Here is a 19,110-nt window from a genome sequence, read left to right as displayed (position 1 = left end):
CAGCTCCTCTCTGCCTCTTGTCACTTAAGAATTATAAAGGATATTTCAAAATTTGAACAGATGTTAGAGCGCACAGTCGAGATGTCACTTAACTATTCACCTGAATTAAACCATTAAATCAATCATAAATGTGTTCATCAGTAAAAGTGGAGCTGATTTAAATACTACCATGTCATTGATAATTTCTTCACCGAAATAAAGAGTACCAAGAATATATTTTTTTCTCATCCATTATAATTTGCAAATTAATTAAAACTGTCTCTAACATGCATCCGACAGCCATCTCCGTGACATCCTTTGCATCTCAACCCCTAAACTTACCCGTGACCTGCCAGCTGTTATTCAGACCAAGGTTCAGCATTACTGCTCCCACTGCCCATCACAGGAGAGTTAAATTTGTTTCCATGTGTTAATAAACCCAATTACTTAATAAATTCAGTCAATTAAAGTTGATCATTTTTAACAAATGTTAGGCTAGTTGATGTGTTAGCAAGCCCAATAATTGATTTGAATAATAAGCTTAAAATATCCTCATCCTCTGTTTCTCTTGTCTCTCCCTTCATACAGCACACTGAAGAGGAGTCAGCACACTAAGAAACAATTTGAGGCGGTCACAGAGAGAATGACCTGTCAACCTTTTTGTACCTTTTTTGTTGAAAATCTAGTAGTGAAGAGCTGTGATGGAGTTTCATGTTCTTCAAACATGTTCAATTATCAAACATAATTTACCTGCATTTGATTGATTTTACCAATATTCATACATTAGAAGTGAGACAGTATCTTCATGTCTAGTGAGTGGTCCGGTCCTTTGTATATCTTTCTGTAATGCGACCCTCAGGAAAAAAGTTTGGACACCCCCGATTTAAAGTGATGTTATTTCCTGAATGACTGTGCACCAAAGCATAGTTATACAACAAGTAGTTCTGACCAAGCAATCTGATTGGTCAATAAGACATTTAGAATATGCTCAAATCAGCATTACAGCACGGCTGACTCGTCACTAAAAATATTGCTCCACCAAGTCTGTGGCAACATTGTATCCATTTCCATGGCAACACTGTAACTGTCAGAGCTGGAGCAGGAAGCGTCTGAAAAATATACTACAAAATGGATCGGTTTGTTGTTAATTTCGATTTATTTGGTGGTCTGTTTTGTTGGTAATTGTTGTATAATTGCAACATGACCCTCGAGGGTGTGCTTAAATGTAATTTGAGCACTTAAAGCACACGCTCTCTGGTCAACCTCTTCAATGATCAGATTGCATTTGGACACCCCATTTGTTCACAGTTTTTTCCTTATTTTCAGTTTATTCGAGTCTTTATGGGAGAACTTTCAAAATTACCACCATTAGGGAATTTTTCCTGTTATGTTCTCATTAGGAGTTGCCCGTGGTCAACGGATAATGGACTTTATTTTGTTTAGTTTAAATTTAAATGTGATCATCGGATTTTTGTCTGTCTAAAGGAGATGTTGAAAATCAAACGGACATGTTTCACTCTCACTACATGTTTACTTCCTGTTATGTACGCATCTGAAATGTATTAAGGGACTTGTGCACTGTGTGTAAACCGGGGGCCTCTTTTATCAAACCATGTGTAGAAAAGGTTCTAAATTCTGCCGTAGAAATGAAATTTGGAATGTGTGTAAGTAGAAAAAAATCCGGATTTATCAAACATGTGGTCCTGCGCACACTGATAAGTAATTGGTGATGATAAATCCCACCTGTTCTTAACTACCATACTCGTGCATGGTTCAGGTTATTTGCTTTCAGAAATGTCCCGTGACAGCGAGTCTGAGGTTGGAGGAAGGTGGTGAGTACCAGATTATCTGAGTGGATGATGATAGAATGGCGGCACCGTTCTTGACCTTGCAAGGTAGCAGCAACTACAACTACTGGGACAGATTCAAACAGAGCTAAGAAGTAACTTGCCATTGTTTTCCAAGCTCTGGGGGCCATTGACCTACAACCATTTCCTGTTGAAACACCCTGAAAATTGGCTGTTGGGACATTGTCCATGAAGAGGCTGAAATCATGAGGGTGAGTTAATATGCTCTTGAAAGAGAAAGACATTCTATTCCAGTTGGAGATAAGATAGAGCCAAAACAGAGCTCAGCAAGACTTGGAGCGTTGGGACTGATGGAGAACTAGAGTGACGGGACAGAACAAGCAATAGATAGCAAATTAGAGATGAAGGCCTGACCCTGGGGAACGGTGTGAAGTTGTGGTGGCCAAGGAGTGAAGGAAGTTGACATTCGGTGCGGCTAGGAGTGATGAGGAAATTAGATATCAGAAGGCTGATTCAATGAAGCTTCTCTGTTGGCAATGGGCATTGTAACGGGACGGAATAAAGGGTTCCGCGCAAAACTTAAGGGACATGAAGGGGCCCTGAGTTTACTCTGCCAGGGTATATGCAGGAATTTTGAAGTTCATCTCGATACCTTTTAAATACCTTTGCGCTGTTTTTTAATACTTCACTGCTGTTTGAAATGTAATTTTTACGTTGATGGCACCTTTAACTTAACATTTTTCGTTTACGATAAAGACTATAGACCACTATCGTACAATGGGATTCGAATAGGCTGGGCAACAGCCAGGAGGGAGCGAGAAGAGGTTGGGAACACTACTTGAGTATTGAAGATGCGGTTGTTGACCAGACTGCCCTGGTTAATGTCCCTGTTAAACTGGGGCGGACGAGCTGCAATTTCTGATGCAAAATGGATGACGTACTAGTAAAACTGTTACCGCACAGGCAGAAGGTTTTGATAATAAAAACTCCTTTTGACTTTCCGGACTTTCTGATGGATGCTGATAAAGGGGCGAGAGACGAAGTGTGAGACTGAGACAATTAGCATTGATAATGGTTTACGCATACTGGTGGGGATTGGGGAGGTGTGGGGGATAAAAGAGGTATGATGGTGGACGGGAGGATTAGCCCAAGCCCTTTGGGATTGTAAAGGCTGATAAGACACCGGAGGTGTTTGGAGAGGAGGGTGAGAGGAAAGAGTGGGTGGGTGGCGATGCAATAGTGAGACATAAGGCTAGCTGCTGTAGTTGAGGATGGATGATGGCATCCCGATGCCAGACACTCAATTCAATTTTACAAACTGTCTTGAGACACTTTACAAAACTGGCTTCACCTTCTTCAATTATGGAAGAAGGTGAAGAGAGCCAGTAGAAGAACCACGTGAGGGATAGTGCCATCTTAACTGCACCTTAAGTATCGCGCACATTACATATGAGATTAAAAGGCTGTACTGTTACCCGACTTATTGTTGTTTGAAATGCTGATCCGCTGTGTGAACGCTCTTGTTTACTGTATTACGTAATGGACTGACTGGAAAGGGGGCCGAATTAATATGGTATTAACCAGCTAAAAAGACTTGTGTGAAGGAGGAGGACATATTCCCATTGGTTATTATAATTTTCTCCGCTGCATGTAAACTGTGACAAGGACTGCATTCAGTCAAATTTCGGGCGTAGCTCTGTTAAGCTCTGCATGTAATCCTGATAATGCTGGCGTCCCGGTGCTAGGTTTCTGGTTGAGAGCTGGTGTGAATGAGCAGCTATTGCAGATGATGGCGCTCTGGTGGTGGATTCTCCAGAAGTACCCGTTTCATTTGGGGTGTTGGTGATGTCTATATGGGAACTAGATGTAAACTGAGGCCAGAGAAATTATTTTATCCAACACTGCCGACGTGATTCTGCTTAGTGTCCGTTACATGTCTCCAAACTCTTGCTGAAATGTTCCGGTGGCCAAACATCTCAGAGTGGACAGGAGCTTTGTTGCAGTTTGTCTCTCGTTCCAACGAGTGTTTTAAATGACGGCATTTAAATCCATCAGTATGTTTTTGATGAAGTATGTTGAACAAACAGTATGTTGAACTTGTGGAGCGCACGGTTCTCAAAATCCTCCAATAACACAAGACAAGCAATGGCACTTGTACTTCATCTTTTCTTTTCAGGTTGTCTTTTATAGCTTGTCACACCAATTATTCAAACTGTCTGCTAAATTACTGAGTGAGCATTTTTATTACTAGAGGAGGTTTCCTCCCACCTCTAAACATATGCTCGTTAGGCGAATTGGTGACTCCAAATTGACCCTAGGTGTGAGTGTGAGTGCGAATGGTTGTTTGTGTCTGTGTTAGTCCTGTGATAGGCTGGCGACCTGTCCAGGGTGTACCCCGCCCGTTGCCCAATGACAGCTGGTATAGGCTCCAGGATTAAGCGGTAGTAGTAGATGAGATGAGGAGACTGGCAACATGTGGTAACGTGTGACGTTTGAGATGACGCTGAACACTGTGACTACTTTAATGGGTTCTATGAATAGTTTCACTGGTCTACCACTAGATTTTGTGTGTACGCATAGTCAGAGTTGTTGTTTTTTAAGCACAAGTACAAATTGATGAATTCCATACTTTGCGTCGGAATGTGCTTATGCTCTCTTTACGCACACATCTGTGCATATGCACAGTTGATAAATGAGGCCCCAGAAATCTACAAATAAATCATCATCTTATTATCATTATTAAATATAACTGCTGCTCTGCAGTACTGCACTGAAGAGAAAACCTCAGAAGTTTGAAATTTTCACTTAAAATGTTTTTTTATTTGTGTTTTTACAACTTGTCCACAAAATAAGTGACATAAATGTGTTTTCATAAAGCCAACATGTTGTTACGATAATTCAGCAATCATCAAAATATAAGAACAAAAGTGACAGGATACATTCACACTCTCATTCAGGATACACCTCCTTCACCGTTCTGCTTCTTCTTAATCAGAAATATCTACATGTAATTGTCTTATAAATATATTTAACTCAACTTCTTAAAAAAAAACTCAAAAGAAGACATAAACAGATCAGTCTTACACAGACGTGTTTGAGTTTCCTGAAAACCAAACCTCTTTACCTTTCAGATTGAAACAAAGAAAAACAAATGTTTCATATTCAAGTCTTCATCTTCTATAAAACAACATTATTTCATATGTACAGACCTGGATGATGCTGTGATCCACCAAAACATAATTTCACCACAGAAATAAGAGACATGCAGGTGGAAAAAAAGAATAATAAATAATAAATCATTTCACTGACAGTGAACTTGACATCTTCCTCCTCTCCTTGTGGCTCATGAAGCTTGAATCTCAATCACTCTGTTGACGTAGTTGCCTTCATCTTCTGTGTCCTGTGTTAAAGAAACAACACAGAGAGAGGTGTTAGTCAGGTATTACCTCAGTCTATAGGTGAAAGTCCTGTGTCTGACCCATTCATCAACCTCAAACTCCTCCCCCTTGATATTATGATTATATCACCTCACTTCAATCCCTGATGAATCTCTGCTACAAAGTCTTTTTTTCAAAAGACAAATTTATTATATGTGCACAGAAACATTGACATGTCATCATCACTGTCTCTGGTAATTTGTCTCATTGTGTATTTTAGACACTTCTTCATAGTAAATAGAAATTTAAAGGTGGATATCATCTTACCATCTCTGGTTTGTTGGAGAATCTTGATCTAAACCAGCTGAAAGAAAAAGAGATGATGAATAAATGTTAACAGATGTTAAACACTGACATCTGAAAGAGAACAAATGATCTCCAGCTGCAAAGAATCATATCAGAGAAGAGTTTGTCTCACCACTCAAAGATGATGATTGTACTGTAGAGAATTACAATTCCCAGGATCTTCACTGTCACATGGACATCAACCCTACACCCTGGATCATCAAAGACATCTTCATAAACCAAAATGAAATGAACATTTAGAGTCAAACTCACTCAGTTGAAATGTTTTCATCAACGATATTTACCTCCAACATTGAGATAAATCCACGGTGACTTCTGGTTACCATGTTGATTTGAGGCCACACAGTAATAAACTCCTCCATCAGTCACATTGAAGCTGTAGGAGTGTCCTTCAGATACGATCATGGGTCCATCTTTGCTGTTCTTGAACCAGGTGAAGTGTCTGATGGGAGGCTTGGCTCTGCTGGAGCAGGTCAGATTCACCCAGCTACCTGCTGACACCAAACATGATGGACTGATGGATGCTGAGGTGTCTTTAGGAGCATCTGAGGAAAATGTGACAGAGATTGACGTTATTCATCCCAAACAGCTGACATCCCATCAATCATTCATGTGCTGACAGGATCCAACAACAAACTCTGGTTTTCTTACATGAAACACTGAGAGTCTCTTGTGTCTCTGTTGTCTTGACGTCTTTTCCTTCATTCACAGGATATCTGACAGAACAGCTGATGTTGTTTCCATCATGTCTGTCTGACAGAGTGATGGTCTCCTGGATTTTAGTTGTAAAGGTCCCATCTGTGTTTTCCTCTATTTTGTTGTGAGGGTCTTGTTGTAGATTCCAGGTGAGTTGAGGAGGGGAGTGTGGACAGGGAGTGAAAGCTGAGCAGGTGATAGTGACAGACTCCTTCTCCTTCACGTCACCTGAGATGTTAATTGTGGGTCTCCAAGGAGAATCTGTGGTTTCACATCAAACACACGTTTTACACTTTATGAAATAATAAATTCAGAGAGATGGTGACATTTTTCCAGTGGTTCAGTTACAGTTTTGCAGACAACAGAAAATAGAGATAGTTTCATGTTTCATTTCATGTGTCATTTTAAACTGATGCCTTGTATTCTTCAACACTGGACCGCGTTTGTTGGTTTAGATAATATTATAGATTAATAAAAATAAACCTGTCTTACCTTTAACTGTTATTTGAAGAGGATCACAAGAAGCTGTTGACTTGAACGGCCCGTTCTCAATTCTGAAGTAGTATGTGTCTGAATGACTTGTTTTTAAACCAGAAAACAGAGTGGTGCAGTTTTTCTGACTCAGGTCTCCAGTAATATTCATTGGATAGATGTTAACTGACCCACTACTGTTGCAGACTCCGTTCTTTTTATGTATAAATGAATGTGCATCATTTTTAATCCACACTCCAAAGGTTTCTCTGCTGCTGTCAAACCCTTCTCCTGGTGTCTCTCTATAGTTACATGGGATTTTCAAACAAGATCCACTCAGTGCTTCCATCTTCTTTGGTGCAGTAATCATGAGGTGAGAAACATCATCACATCCAGCCCAAACACCTGTAAAACCAGACTAATGATGAACATCATATGGATCAAAATCTGTCTGAAGAGAAAGTTGATGAGACACAAACTCCAGTTCATCTGCAGCATGTTACATGTAGACCCTTTGAACAATGTCAGGAGAAAACATTTCCAACTAGAAATGATTCAAGTAATGTCTCCAAATAAAAGAGACTGAACAAACAGCTCACGTGAAAGAAAGAAGACACTCAGTAACATGTTGACTGTCACCACGTTCACACACAGGGCTGCCATGACACTCATCTCCTAGACAGGAAACAAAGACACAAACTACAGTCCCCTCCAAAGGTATTGAAACTTGTTTTCATTGTTCACTGAAGACATTTGGGTTAAGATCAAAAGATGAGTATAAGACAAGAGTTCAGAATGTCAGCTTTTATTTCCTGGTATTTACATTTAGATGTGTTCAACAACTTGGAAAGATCACCCTTTGTTTGACCCTACTCATTTTTCAAGTGAGCCAAACTATTGGAACATGTGACTGACAGGTGTTTCTTGTTGACCAGGTGTTGCCTTTAAGGTTGATTGTTCAAACATTAAATACCTCTTCAGGACTAGTCTACTTTTTGGCCTGGGTTGAAACCTATAACGTATGTACATAGTATTTACATATTTGAATGAAGAGAGAATCTCAACAAAGTATAAAGAACGTTGTATGTGCAGCTAAATTTGTTAGAAAACTGATGATTCTTTAATTCAGAGCACGATTATTAATGTAATTTGTTTTCATAATATTCCAGCTTAAAATCACTACATAGAAATGTCTTGAACATTGGTCTTACCAAATTGATCTGAAGAGAAACCCAGAAGAAAACTGTTTTAAAATCCAGTAATCGCTGAATTTCAGTCAGTTCCGTGTTCAGTCGTTGTCATGTAAAAGCAAACAGACAATCACACCAAGTTCACTTGGTTTTGTTCTGCTGCTGCTTGATATGTATCACATGTATGAAATGAAGAAGGAAGTCACTTTTTAGGGGCATCTTGAGCATATCATGGTGTGAATAGACTATTTGTAAAGATGTTCACTGTTGCACAGCTGTCACTTATTGTATGATGGAATAACACATTTTAAAGTACGTCCCTGATCACAGCTTTTTGAGTATTTATTTCTATCTACTGTAGATACAGTGATGTACTTACAAGGCAGAACATAAAGAGGAAATAATAATATAACTGAGAAAACCACGTCGGTGGGAGGGGACGTGTAGAGTTTCCTGTCATGAACTGTTGTCAGTAAACACATTGCTGTCCAGACCTCTGTGTTTTTTAACATGAACATCAACACTGTGTATGAGTTCACAGTGAAGGTGTGAACTCATGGTTTCTTTACTTGAGTGTAGAGATCCTCTGGACCTGTGCATACACCGTGTCCTGCTGCTGTCTGCTGTCCTCACTGAGACGGAGGAAGGTTCAGGTCTCTGCTTGGAGAGGCTGACATCTTCATGATGGACGTCTTCCTCTGGTATTTGAAGATCTCTTCACTTGTTGGACTCTGTGAACAGACATCTGTCCTTTGACATTAAAGGGACCATATACCACACCCACAAAGGCACAACCTAAACAACTTTATCAATAATAAACTGAATCACACATTCAATTACGTCTTACAGCTCCTTAATCTGGACGTTTGTGTCAGCTCACTTTAATGATCATATTCAGTGTGTGTATACATGTACAGTAGTCACAACATATCCAGCATCAGTTTGTTCATACCAGGAGGTGGCAGCATAAATAAAGTGACAAGGAACTTGTAGCTCACATCATGTTTATGTGCAGCCATCTAAACTCACAGGTTTCTTCCTTCATCGCAGCTCTTTACAGAATCTTCTAGAGAACTCAAATGTATTCACCACATGAGCTTTCCTAAGTAAATGTAGGTGGGTCGGTGCTCAGCGTCAGCGTCACACTGTGGTTCATGGGGTTCTACCACACAACCGTCAACCGAACAGCTCTCCCAGACCCAGCAATCTCAAGCTGGATTTTCTTACACGGCCTGTCTCTAAACCACTCCGCACCTCACCGCCTTCTTTTAACTACCTTTTCCATTGCTCAGGAGTGCACTTGAAACCATTTCGGGACCTTTAGGTTGGCACCACTTGTATTGTTGTGCCTCTTGGCTCCTCGATAATCGGCATTCTGTTTTTTAAGTTTCTCTTTCATTTGTCCTGATAAAGCCACGTTTGGCCATCTTAGCCACGATCCACTGGAAAACCTTGTTGTTCCGAGAGGTCCCATCCAACTCCTGCTGTATACCGTCTTCTCCCAACAAGGACAGAAAAGTCCTCACCTCCAGGTTGGTCCAGAATGACATTGCTTTTCCAGTCATTATTAACAAAAATGTACTTGTAGTGCTGACACGAGAGCAGAAAGTTAAAAGTTAGCAGCTTACTACTAGTCAGAAACATCCAGCTCTCCAGTCAAAACATCCTGCTTTGTACCTGGCGCAGCATCGTGGCGATTTTTTTTCTGACCAATCAGTAATGAGCAGTGCCACACACAGGGCTCAAATAATAAAATCAATCACCTCAGTCCAACTGTGGTTTGTTGGGGGAGCAGTACCAGCAAAAAGGACATCAGGAAGACAGACAGATGGATTGGCAGTGAGATGGAGACATTATTGTCAGGAGGACATTGGGCAAACTGCTCTCCATCATGGACAATCTGTCACACCCACCACAACGGACTATTGAGGGGCAGCAGAACTCATCCTCCAACAGACTGATCCAGCTCCACTCTCACAGTGGGACGTCATTCAGATCATTCTCAATCCAGCTGCACAACAACTCACCTTTTGGCAACACATAAGTCCATGTTATTAATATTAATGCACATTATTGCGCCTAATTAATCCTCCCTATGTATGTAATATATATTTACTTCTTGTACATTTGTTTATATGTAGATATTGTACATTTTTTGCTTATGCTATTTTAATTTAATTTAAGCTGTTTATTTTTGTAATTGACCGTACCTTGATGATTGGTTGTTGTGGTTTATTTTATTTCATGCTTTGGGATTCATGTTCCTGTGTAGGGTTGTATATTTTTCCTTGTTCAGGGAATTTCTTGTTCAGTGATATAAACTTAATTGCTATGAAATGAATCGCCTCTGTAGCATTTACAATGTGGCTCTCACAGGAAACAGAAGCCATGTCACCCAACACTCAACAATTCACAATAAAAGTCTATGCTTCTCCATGAGGAGCCCACACTCTAAGCAGGAGGTTCAGTGACATCTAGTGGTTCTTGCTGTGTAGCACATGTATCAGGTGTTTGTACTGACAGATATTTGTACATTATCCAGTCTTACATCATCTGCTCATACAACGCCACCTGCCAGGTCATTTCCCACCCCTCTGACTGGAACACAGCTCTCCGAGTCTGAATTGACACCCTCATAACACTATGCAAAGCCCCCAAGTCCTTCAGAATTCTGACTGGAACTTTCTTGTGACCATCACTTAATGTTACAGAGCCATCAGACATTAGTGGAGCATAACCTACGTTAATCTCAGAGGCAGCTTTTGGCTTAACTTGCATCTGAAATGGAGTCACCAACTCTGCTGTGTCAACTATAGGGTTAGGAACAGAAACAACCAAACATCATCTAAGATGTTGTACCTTTTCCTTGTAGCAGAGGACATTCCTTTTTCGTGTGGCCTTCTTGATGACAATAATTAGATCAATTCAAATAACTTTTCCCCACTAGCTGCTGTTTCAATGTTGGGGACAAAGAATTTACTTTCTGGAATTTGTGACTGTGGTACCGCTCACCAAAGATGTGATTGTGCAACACATATTCGTTAGCCAGCACTGCAGCCTTGTTGGGACATGTGATTTTCTGTTTGTTAATATATGCTGCGATGTAGTTTGCCACAGACTGTTTGAACTGTTCTAAAACCGCTAGGTCACACAATTTATCAAATGTTTTCACAACAGAAGAGCACCAGTGATTACAATGTGAAACCAAATCAAGTGCAAATCCACATGAGTTTGTTTACCATTCTACCAGGTTTAACTACTGTGATGTTCATAATGTGTTATTTTCATTAAACGCCTGTAGTGTGTGGGTGTGTGTCACTGTAGATATTATAAGGTAGAATGACAATGTAAGGTTTGTACAAAATGTCAATAAATTTTACTATTTTTGACTGTCAACCTTTTCATGGTGAAAGAATCCCCCCTTTTAATACTATAACTGTACACTACCTTGTGTTAAATAAAACATGTGTCATCTTCACTCTACAAAATATCTCTGTAGAATCCATGGTGTAAAACACTGGCATGTTTTGTGTCATTATTTTCTTAAATTCAGTGATGTAAGCCAATCATTAGCTGGTTTCACTGGTCATGGTTTGTGAAGCAATAGATACATGGATACAATTGGAAGACAAAATATTAAATCATTTATTAAAGGGGTAGCCCATTAACAAGTTGAGTATTTTAAACAGAGGATTTACTGTATGAAACTGTGACATTAAATTCCACTGGTGAAAAAAGACCTAATGAACAGTGACTGACAAATCAGATTCATGGGCAGGGTGTTGAAAGATAAGAGGTCTGTGTAAGTAGGAAATTGTCGTCCTCTGGTGGTCATTTGGTAATTCGGCATTTAACAAAAGCACATAACTCTGTGACAGTTTTTAAAAAATTATATAAGATAAGGTGCTGTGAAACAAGAAATTATTTAAGTAATAGTAAAGCTCTACAGTGTCATATTTAGACCACTATGTGGGAAGTGGTACCTTCAATATGTCATAGAGAAGAATTTTGTGACCTAGACTGTGATTAAGGCATTTAGTACAGTAAATAAAGACATTTCAATCACTGTGGGAAAAACTAAAGCATTATCTTATCTTAATTTGTGTTTTAACATTATTCATTTATTGAACAGAAGTACACACTGTCACGTTGTTTTGGGATTGTTTTAGCTGACTTTAATTTTCAGTTCTTTTCAGCTTTGCTGGGATAAATATACTGATATTATCTTGCAACAAATAAATATCAGATGTTTGAGGCACATTTCCTACATTGTAATTTTTATTTGTTGCCACATCTACTTTGGTATTCCTAAGTTACCACAGTTTATGATAATGATACGTTTATGATAAATGTGAATAAATTCATGTTCACTCATCAGGATGCAGCACCACTGTACATTCTAATCAGAATCTTCATTATTACATCACAGAGGTCAACATTCTAAATGAGTCTGTTTCCCTGGAAGCAACATTTTCAGTCAGTTTTAGTTCAGCTATCAGATCGAACAGATTTCAAGACTTTTTTTTACATGATTTCTGTGAATTTTGTCAACCATCTGTGTGTGTGTGTGTGTGTGTGTGTGTATGTGTGTGTGACTACAACAGCTGTAAAGATATTTTACTTTAATGTCAGTGTTCATGCAATTAATCTTTGTTCTGGACAGAAAACCTGTGAGCAAGAGGTGGAGGCAGATGAGACGCTCTCCAGCTCTGAGAGGTGAGGAAATATATTTGGACATTCAACATAACTGGAGTCCATCTTTGTACAACATGTCTATTGAGTATAATATTAAATATTAATTCTAGATTAACAATGATTAAATATCAGAAAATGAAATATATTTTTCTGTCCTTTTTTCATGTCCAGTGTCTCAGTGACCCTCGCTCCAGTCCCAGCACAGCCAGCTGAGACTGGAGAAAAATACAACAACCAGAGAGGAAACAGAGGAAGGGTCTCTTCAGTATCTTTGAGGTATGATAGACTGAATGAGACACAGATTCATGTTCACTCATTTATTATTTTTTAACCTTTTTAGTTGACATTGCATCCTCATATTATAAATTTTGTTTTTACTCTGCAGAAAAAGAAGAAATATGGGGAGAAACTCCCGACCCCATCAGAAAGGTAAGAAACTGCTTACTGAATACATTTTACTAGTTTCTACAGTCATGTTGTCATTTTAGCCTCATTCATGTTCACAAAACAGTGAAGCACAAGAGAAGACCTAAACATGTTTCTCTTCTTCACTAGCGACTCCTGCTCAGACGGCCAAACGCCAACCAGACTGGCTAAGAAAACACCTGGGTGGCAACGGCTTTTGAAATGCTGCAAGGTATGTGTCACACAAGGAGCCAAAGGAAGCAGATATTTAACAGTCGTGACTCAATGAGAACACAAATCATGAAGACCATTGTTCTGTCTTTGCTTAATTGAACCATGAACATTTGTCTTTCCTCCAGCTGAGAAAAAATCCAGCTCTGGACCCTGAAGGACAGAAGACACCTCAAGAAAGGTAATGAAAGTCATTTAAGGCTGTTTCCTGTTCCTGTGAAAGTCACTCACTGACTGTTGCTTGTTCATCTGAACTTCTCATCTCATCATCATTATCTCTGCGACGCCCTGTTTCTTCTTCCAGTAGCAGCGCCGTCAAAGAAGAAATAAAAGGAGACCACAAGCAGGGATCCAGCTCCTCATCCCATCAGAAAGAGGTGTTGCCAGATCTGGAGGAGTGCTTTCTGACTATCGACGACCCGATACCGTATGACATCACCCTCCACGCCACCATAGAGAAAATCGTCAAGGATTTAATGAAACAACTACCTCCATACTGCTCCTCTAAATCAACAACTGAGAGAAACAACAAGCTACCCTGTATACTCCCCCACCGTGCATATTGCAATGATTTAATGATTCGCTCAAGGAGCCTTTAAGCAGGTGATCGGGCCCATCTCACAATTTTGCATCATGCTTGGGAGGACAACAAGGAAGAGGTGAGTACTGAGTACTACATTATTGTAATTAGTTGATCGGGTGGTGATGTAAATTTAGAGAAGCACCATCTCACCCTTTCCAGTGCCTAGCTCACCTGTCGCTTTCTTCCACTATTCATGACCTCACCTGGTGTGTAAACAGAAATGCTAAAGTATTTACACTTGTCTAAGCTTGAAAGATTGAATGAAGCCACATCACCCAGCACTCAACAAAACTCACAATAAAAACCATGCGTCAAACACAGCAGAGTTTAGAACGTGTACGTTTGCTAAAAGAACACAAAATAAAAGACACCTTATGTTTGAAATTTACTTCTAATCATGTGATATACTTCTTCTTGCAGTGTTTTCTCTGTTTTTAGTGCTTACTTTCATCACTCATCCAAGCAAAATTTCAAAACAGCAGCTCTGTGAGGTGAGCATGCGTTCATGAAGAAGTCCAAACTGAGTTCAAACAAGGTCCTCTTTCTACCTTAACTGACGTGGAAACAGCTGTACATAAATAAATAAAAAAAGGTTTTAGTGAGAGTTATATTCAAATATATTCTGTGACTTGCTCTTATCTGTCTGACTCTTTGAAAACTTTGAAAACAAAGTAGAAGGTGAACCTTCGTCAGGACATCAGATGCTTAATGTCAGAAATAGATCAACCTATCAGACAAAGTTCGGTTCTGAACTGTGTTTTGTCGAGGATGCACTTCATCAGTTGTGCTGCCGTTAAATTTTAATTTCAATCATTTATCTTCACTCAGATCGGTAAAAGCATCTTCACAAACCAATGTCAAATACTTGCAATTAACAACTTCAGACACAAGAAGGAGCTGTAACTCAACCTGTTAGTGAGAAACCTGCTCCAAAATACTGTATATCCTGCGGAGTCAGCGGTCTCTTACTGGAGACGAACTGTAGAATTAGTAATTCGTAGTAAAGTAAAGACACATTTTGCTTTTCATTTTGCAATCAAAAAATCTTTTTTACAAACCAAAACAGAAGCAAAGAGAAACTAGAAAGATATGGAAGGATAACCCAATTGTTACAGATAGTTGTTTGGATTTATGTTCTCCTTCACTACAGATTTGTTCTGCAAACATAAAAAAGCATTTTGGACAATTTTATATATGTAAGGTTTTAAAACAAGGATGAGAATACAAATAAAAGAGAAGAGAAGCTGATAATTGTAGAAACATTGGAGAAGTCAGTGCGTTATGTGCAAATTTAACTCAGGAAACGTTTCTTATTGCAACACATTTGCCTGACAGACACGGAAACAAGACAAGTGCAGCCTGCAGGTTTTACACAATATTATAAAAGTGAGGTACATGGATGGATTATTTCACCCATTACCATCAACAGCATGATGGATATTGATACTGTAGTGGAGGGATTTTCATTATACCTGGCTTGGCATCTTGTATAAATGAAACATTTATTATAAATGATTCAAAAATCAATCCTCAGATTTTCTTCATTTCAACATAGAGATCCTTTGATCCGTCAGCGTTCTGTGTTTGCTGGTTTCTTGATGTTGACCTGTGCGTACACCGTGTCCTGCTGCTGTCCACTGTCTTGCACTGAGACAGAGGACGGGTCACGCCTCTTCTCGGAGAAGACAATCTCTCCATAATGGATGTTTTCTTCTTCTGCCGCTGCTTTCTTCGCTGGCTCTTCACCTGTTTGATTCTGAAAAGAAAGTTTCACGTTGTCAGTAGATGGGAGTGAATCTGCTTCTGGATTGTAATTGACACAATGAAACATCTTATAGTGAGTCACAAAAGAGAGTCGGTCATTAAAATAAAATGGACTGACTGACAGAAAAGTTTCCTATTTTCTCACTTGACTTGGTTGGGCAGTTGAATCAGTCGCCTTTGTCCGCCTCCAAAGCACAAGAGCACTGTGAGATAAATCATCAATCAGAATTTAGTATAAAGTGTGACCTGGTGGTGCGAATGAAGTATGACAGATGACCTTTGTTGTAGGAACTGACTGATACATGCCAAACACAAAGGCAGATGAGTATGATGATCCCAATTAATCCTCCGACCACTGCCTCATTGACAGAGGATCCATTGGTACCTCACAGACAGAAAAAAGAAGCTGATATGTTGAAAACAACTGGTGCAGACATAAAAGAAGCTCCATTTGTACATAACAAAAGTGAGTTAATTCAGTCCTGATCTGGATTTACCTTCAACATTAACTAGACGAGAGCAGATTCAGATCATGTCATTTCTGCATTTACCTTCAACATTCAGATGAATCCACGGTGACGTCTGGTTACCAAGTTGATTCGAGGCCACACAGTAATAAACTCCCCCTTCAGTCACATTTAAGCTGTAGGATTGTCCTTCAGATACGTTCATGGGTCCATCTTTGCTGTTCTTGAACCAGGTGAAGTGTCTGATGGGAGGATTGGCTCTGCTGGAGCAGGTCAGATTCACCCAGCTACCTGCTGACACCAAACCTGATGGACTGATGGATGCTGAGGTGTCTTTAGGAGCATCTGAGGAAAATGTGACAGAGATTGACTTTATTCATCCCAAACAGCTGACATCCCATCAATCATCATGTGCTGACAGGATCCAACAACAAACTCTGGTTGTCTTACATGAAACACTGAGAGTCTCTTGTGTCTCTGCTGTCTTGACGTCGTTTTCTTCATTCACAGGATATCTGACAGAACAGCTGATGTTGTTTCCATCATGTGTGTCTGACAGAGTGATGGTCTCCTGGATTTTAGTTGTAAAGGTCCCATCTGTGTTTTCTTCTATTTTGTTGTGAGGGTCTTGTTGTAGATTCCAGGTGAGTTGAGGAGGGGAGTGTGGACAGGGAGTGAAAGCTGAGCAGGTGATAGTGACAGACTCCTTCTCCTTCACGTCACCTGAGATGTTAATTGTGGGTCTCCAAGGAGAATCTGTGGTTTCACATTGTATTTCAAAAAAAGAGTAACAAGCCATGGATAAATGCTAAATGCTAACAGCTGCAAGCTGTCAGACCACAGTAACGATGCTAACATGCTTATTTTCAGCAGGTATAATGACATACATTAGCATTGACTAATTAGCAGTAAGACAAAGTAGAGGTGAAGGAGAAGGAGTACTGAAATAAATCATGTATCTAACCAAACGGTAGCCTTCATTATTGTAATTCATTCTGATAGGGATATGAATGCCTGAGCCACAAATTACAGAAATGTTTACATATAAACTTACACTTTACGTAAGAATGACTTGCTACTTTACAAATTTAGGTCAGAGATATATACTTGTTTTTAACTATGTTCCCCTGCACATCATTGCTGGCACACACAACTTGCTTCAGTTGGAAACAGTGGTTGTTCATGTGATCAATAATTAAGTGCAAAGGTACAAAACTGACATCAAGAGTAGGGGACCTTGTACCGATGTGACCAGTGCAAGTTCTGAAGACTAAGATTATGGCTACAACAGATGTGGTGGCCAAAGCGGCTGATTGCCATGCACCATTCCAAACACTTTATTAGACGTCTTATGAGTGTTTTTGCTGTGCCTCCCTTCATATTTTCCCTCTAGAACAACGTGTTGAACCATCATCCATCAGCTAACCCGTCACTAGCATGTCCAGACATATAAACAAACTTAATAACTTTACAATAGCCAACCTGAGTTCAACATTGCATTTCGGTACCAAAATATTCCTTGTGTAAGACATATCTTTTAATGAATGTCATATTTTTTTGATATAATGATGCCTAAAAGAGAAATAATGTCTTACCTTTAACTGTTATTTGTAGAGGATCACAAGAAGCTGTTGCCTTGAACGGTTCATTCTCAATTCTGAAGTAGTATCTGTCTGAATAACTTGTTTTTAAATCAGAAAACAGAGTGGTGCAGTTTTTCTGACTCAGGTTTCCAGTAATATTCATTGGATAGATGTTAACTGACCCACTACTGTTGAAGACTACATTTTCTGGATGATTTCCGAACCTTGAGTCATTTTTAATCCACACTCCAAAGATTTCTCTGCTGCTGTTAAACCCTTTTCCTGGTGTCTCTGTATAGTTACATGGGATTTTCAAACAAGATCCACTCAGTGCTTCCATCTTCTTTGGTGCAGTAATGAAGAGGGCTGTTTCCTTATCACATTGAGCCCAAACACCTGTAAAACCAGACTAATGATGAACATCATGTGAATCAAAATCTGTCTGAAGAGAAAGTTGATGAGACACAAACTCCAGTTCATCTGCAGCATGTTACATGTAGACCCTTTGAACAATGTCAGGAGAAAACATTTCCAACTAGAAAAGGTTCAAGTAATGTCTCCAAATAAAAGAGACTGAACAAACAGCTCACCTGAAAGAAAGAAGACACTCAGTAACATGTTGACTGTCACCACGTTCACACACAGGGCTGCCATGACACTTATCTGAATGAACACACATCACATCATGTAGTAACTTTAACATCAGATTTAAGGTCATAAACTAATTTTCTCCTTCCAAATTACTATCATAATCATGTGGGAAACTGCATATTGTCCTTACTACTGACTTTTAGGTCAAACCCCAACAAATTAATAGGGTTGTAATTTTTCCATAATTTGTAATCCATAAACATTTCATCTTACCGAACAAGCTGCTAAGTACGAGCCGCAACCTGAGGATGTCAGGTGAAAACTGGCAGGGTGGTTACACATCAAATTGGCAGCTTCCTTATTCATAGTTACTAACTTCCCATGTCCCAACATCCAGTTGTTTGTACACCATTACAAAAGGTTTACATGCAATATACATGGTCATAGTCTGAATACAGCTTTAGTCTAAGGACTCTCTTCAATACAAAATGCTAAACCCAGTATAGATCAAACAGCCAGGTGCTGGTACTCCTTTAGGTGCTGTTTTGACACCTACACACACTACTACAAGTTAGCTAATCCAACAGCAACAGTTTCCTTTTAGTTTTAAATTAACACAGATATTGAGTTTATCCGCCCTAGAAAGCATGAAGTTTGTAAGATGGGTAACTGAGAGGACAGAAGAATGTTTTACTTTGTAAAACATTTAAAAATTGAAAAAAAATAAAAATAAAAAATAAAAATCTGTACTTTTGAGGCTTTGTAGAAAATGTACCCATTTCTGAATATAACTTTTTGTGACAAAGCTTTTTTCTTCTACGTCATTACAGATAACAGAGCTGAACAGCACTGGCAATTTTGGTTTGGAAAGTCTTTTGGGGCATGAAGGAAAATCTTATAATGC

General features: G+C 39.3%; 1 protein-coding gene across 2 annotated transcripts in view; it reads right to left on the bottom strand.

Annotated features, from left to right (window-relative positions):
- The window catches only part of LOC125024448 (B-cell receptor CD22-like), a 59,386-nt gene extending 40,799 nt beyond the window's left edge, over nt 1-18,587 (bottom strand). Inside the window, exons 1-8 of one of the 2 annotated variants that reach the window (XM_047612226.1) lie at nt 18,480-18,587; nt 18,206-18,278; nt 17,628-18,011; nt 16,483-16,788; nt 16,113-16,377; nt 6,182-6,489; nt 5,815-6,075; nt 5,643-5,721 (exon numbers count right to left, since the gene is read on the bottom strand). In XM_047612226.1, coding sequence (XP_047468182.1) covers nt 5,643-5,721; nt 5,815-6,075; nt 6,182-6,489; nt 16,113-16,377; nt 16,483-16,788; nt 17,628-18,011; nt 18,206-18,278; nt 18,480-18,572 — 1,769 coding nt within the window. In that variant the 5' untranslated portion in view covers nt 18,573-18,587. Of the gene's footprint in view, nt 1-5,642; nt 5,722-5,814; nt 6,076-6,181; nt 6,490-14,823; nt 15,558-15,710; nt 15,769-15,842; nt 15,951-16,112; nt 16,378-16,482; nt 16,789-17,627; nt 18,012-18,205; nt 18,279-18,479 lie in introns of those variants that run through there. The other variant, XM_047612225.1, reaches the window with a different exon arrangement.
- Nucleotides 18,588-19,110: the final 523 nt, after the last annotated feature.

Source organism: Mugil cephalus, chromosome 18, assembly GCF_022458985.1.
Source record: "Mugil cephalus isolate CIBA_MC_2020 chromosome 18, CIBA_Mcephalus_1.1, whole genome shotgun sequence".
Classification (NCBI taxonomy): Eukaryota; Metazoa; Chordata; class Actinopteri; order Mugiliformes; family Mugilidae; genus Mugil; species Mugil cephalus.
Note: the sequence above shows the minus strand (reverse complement) of the source record. Positions and strands in the feature narration are given on the sequence as shown.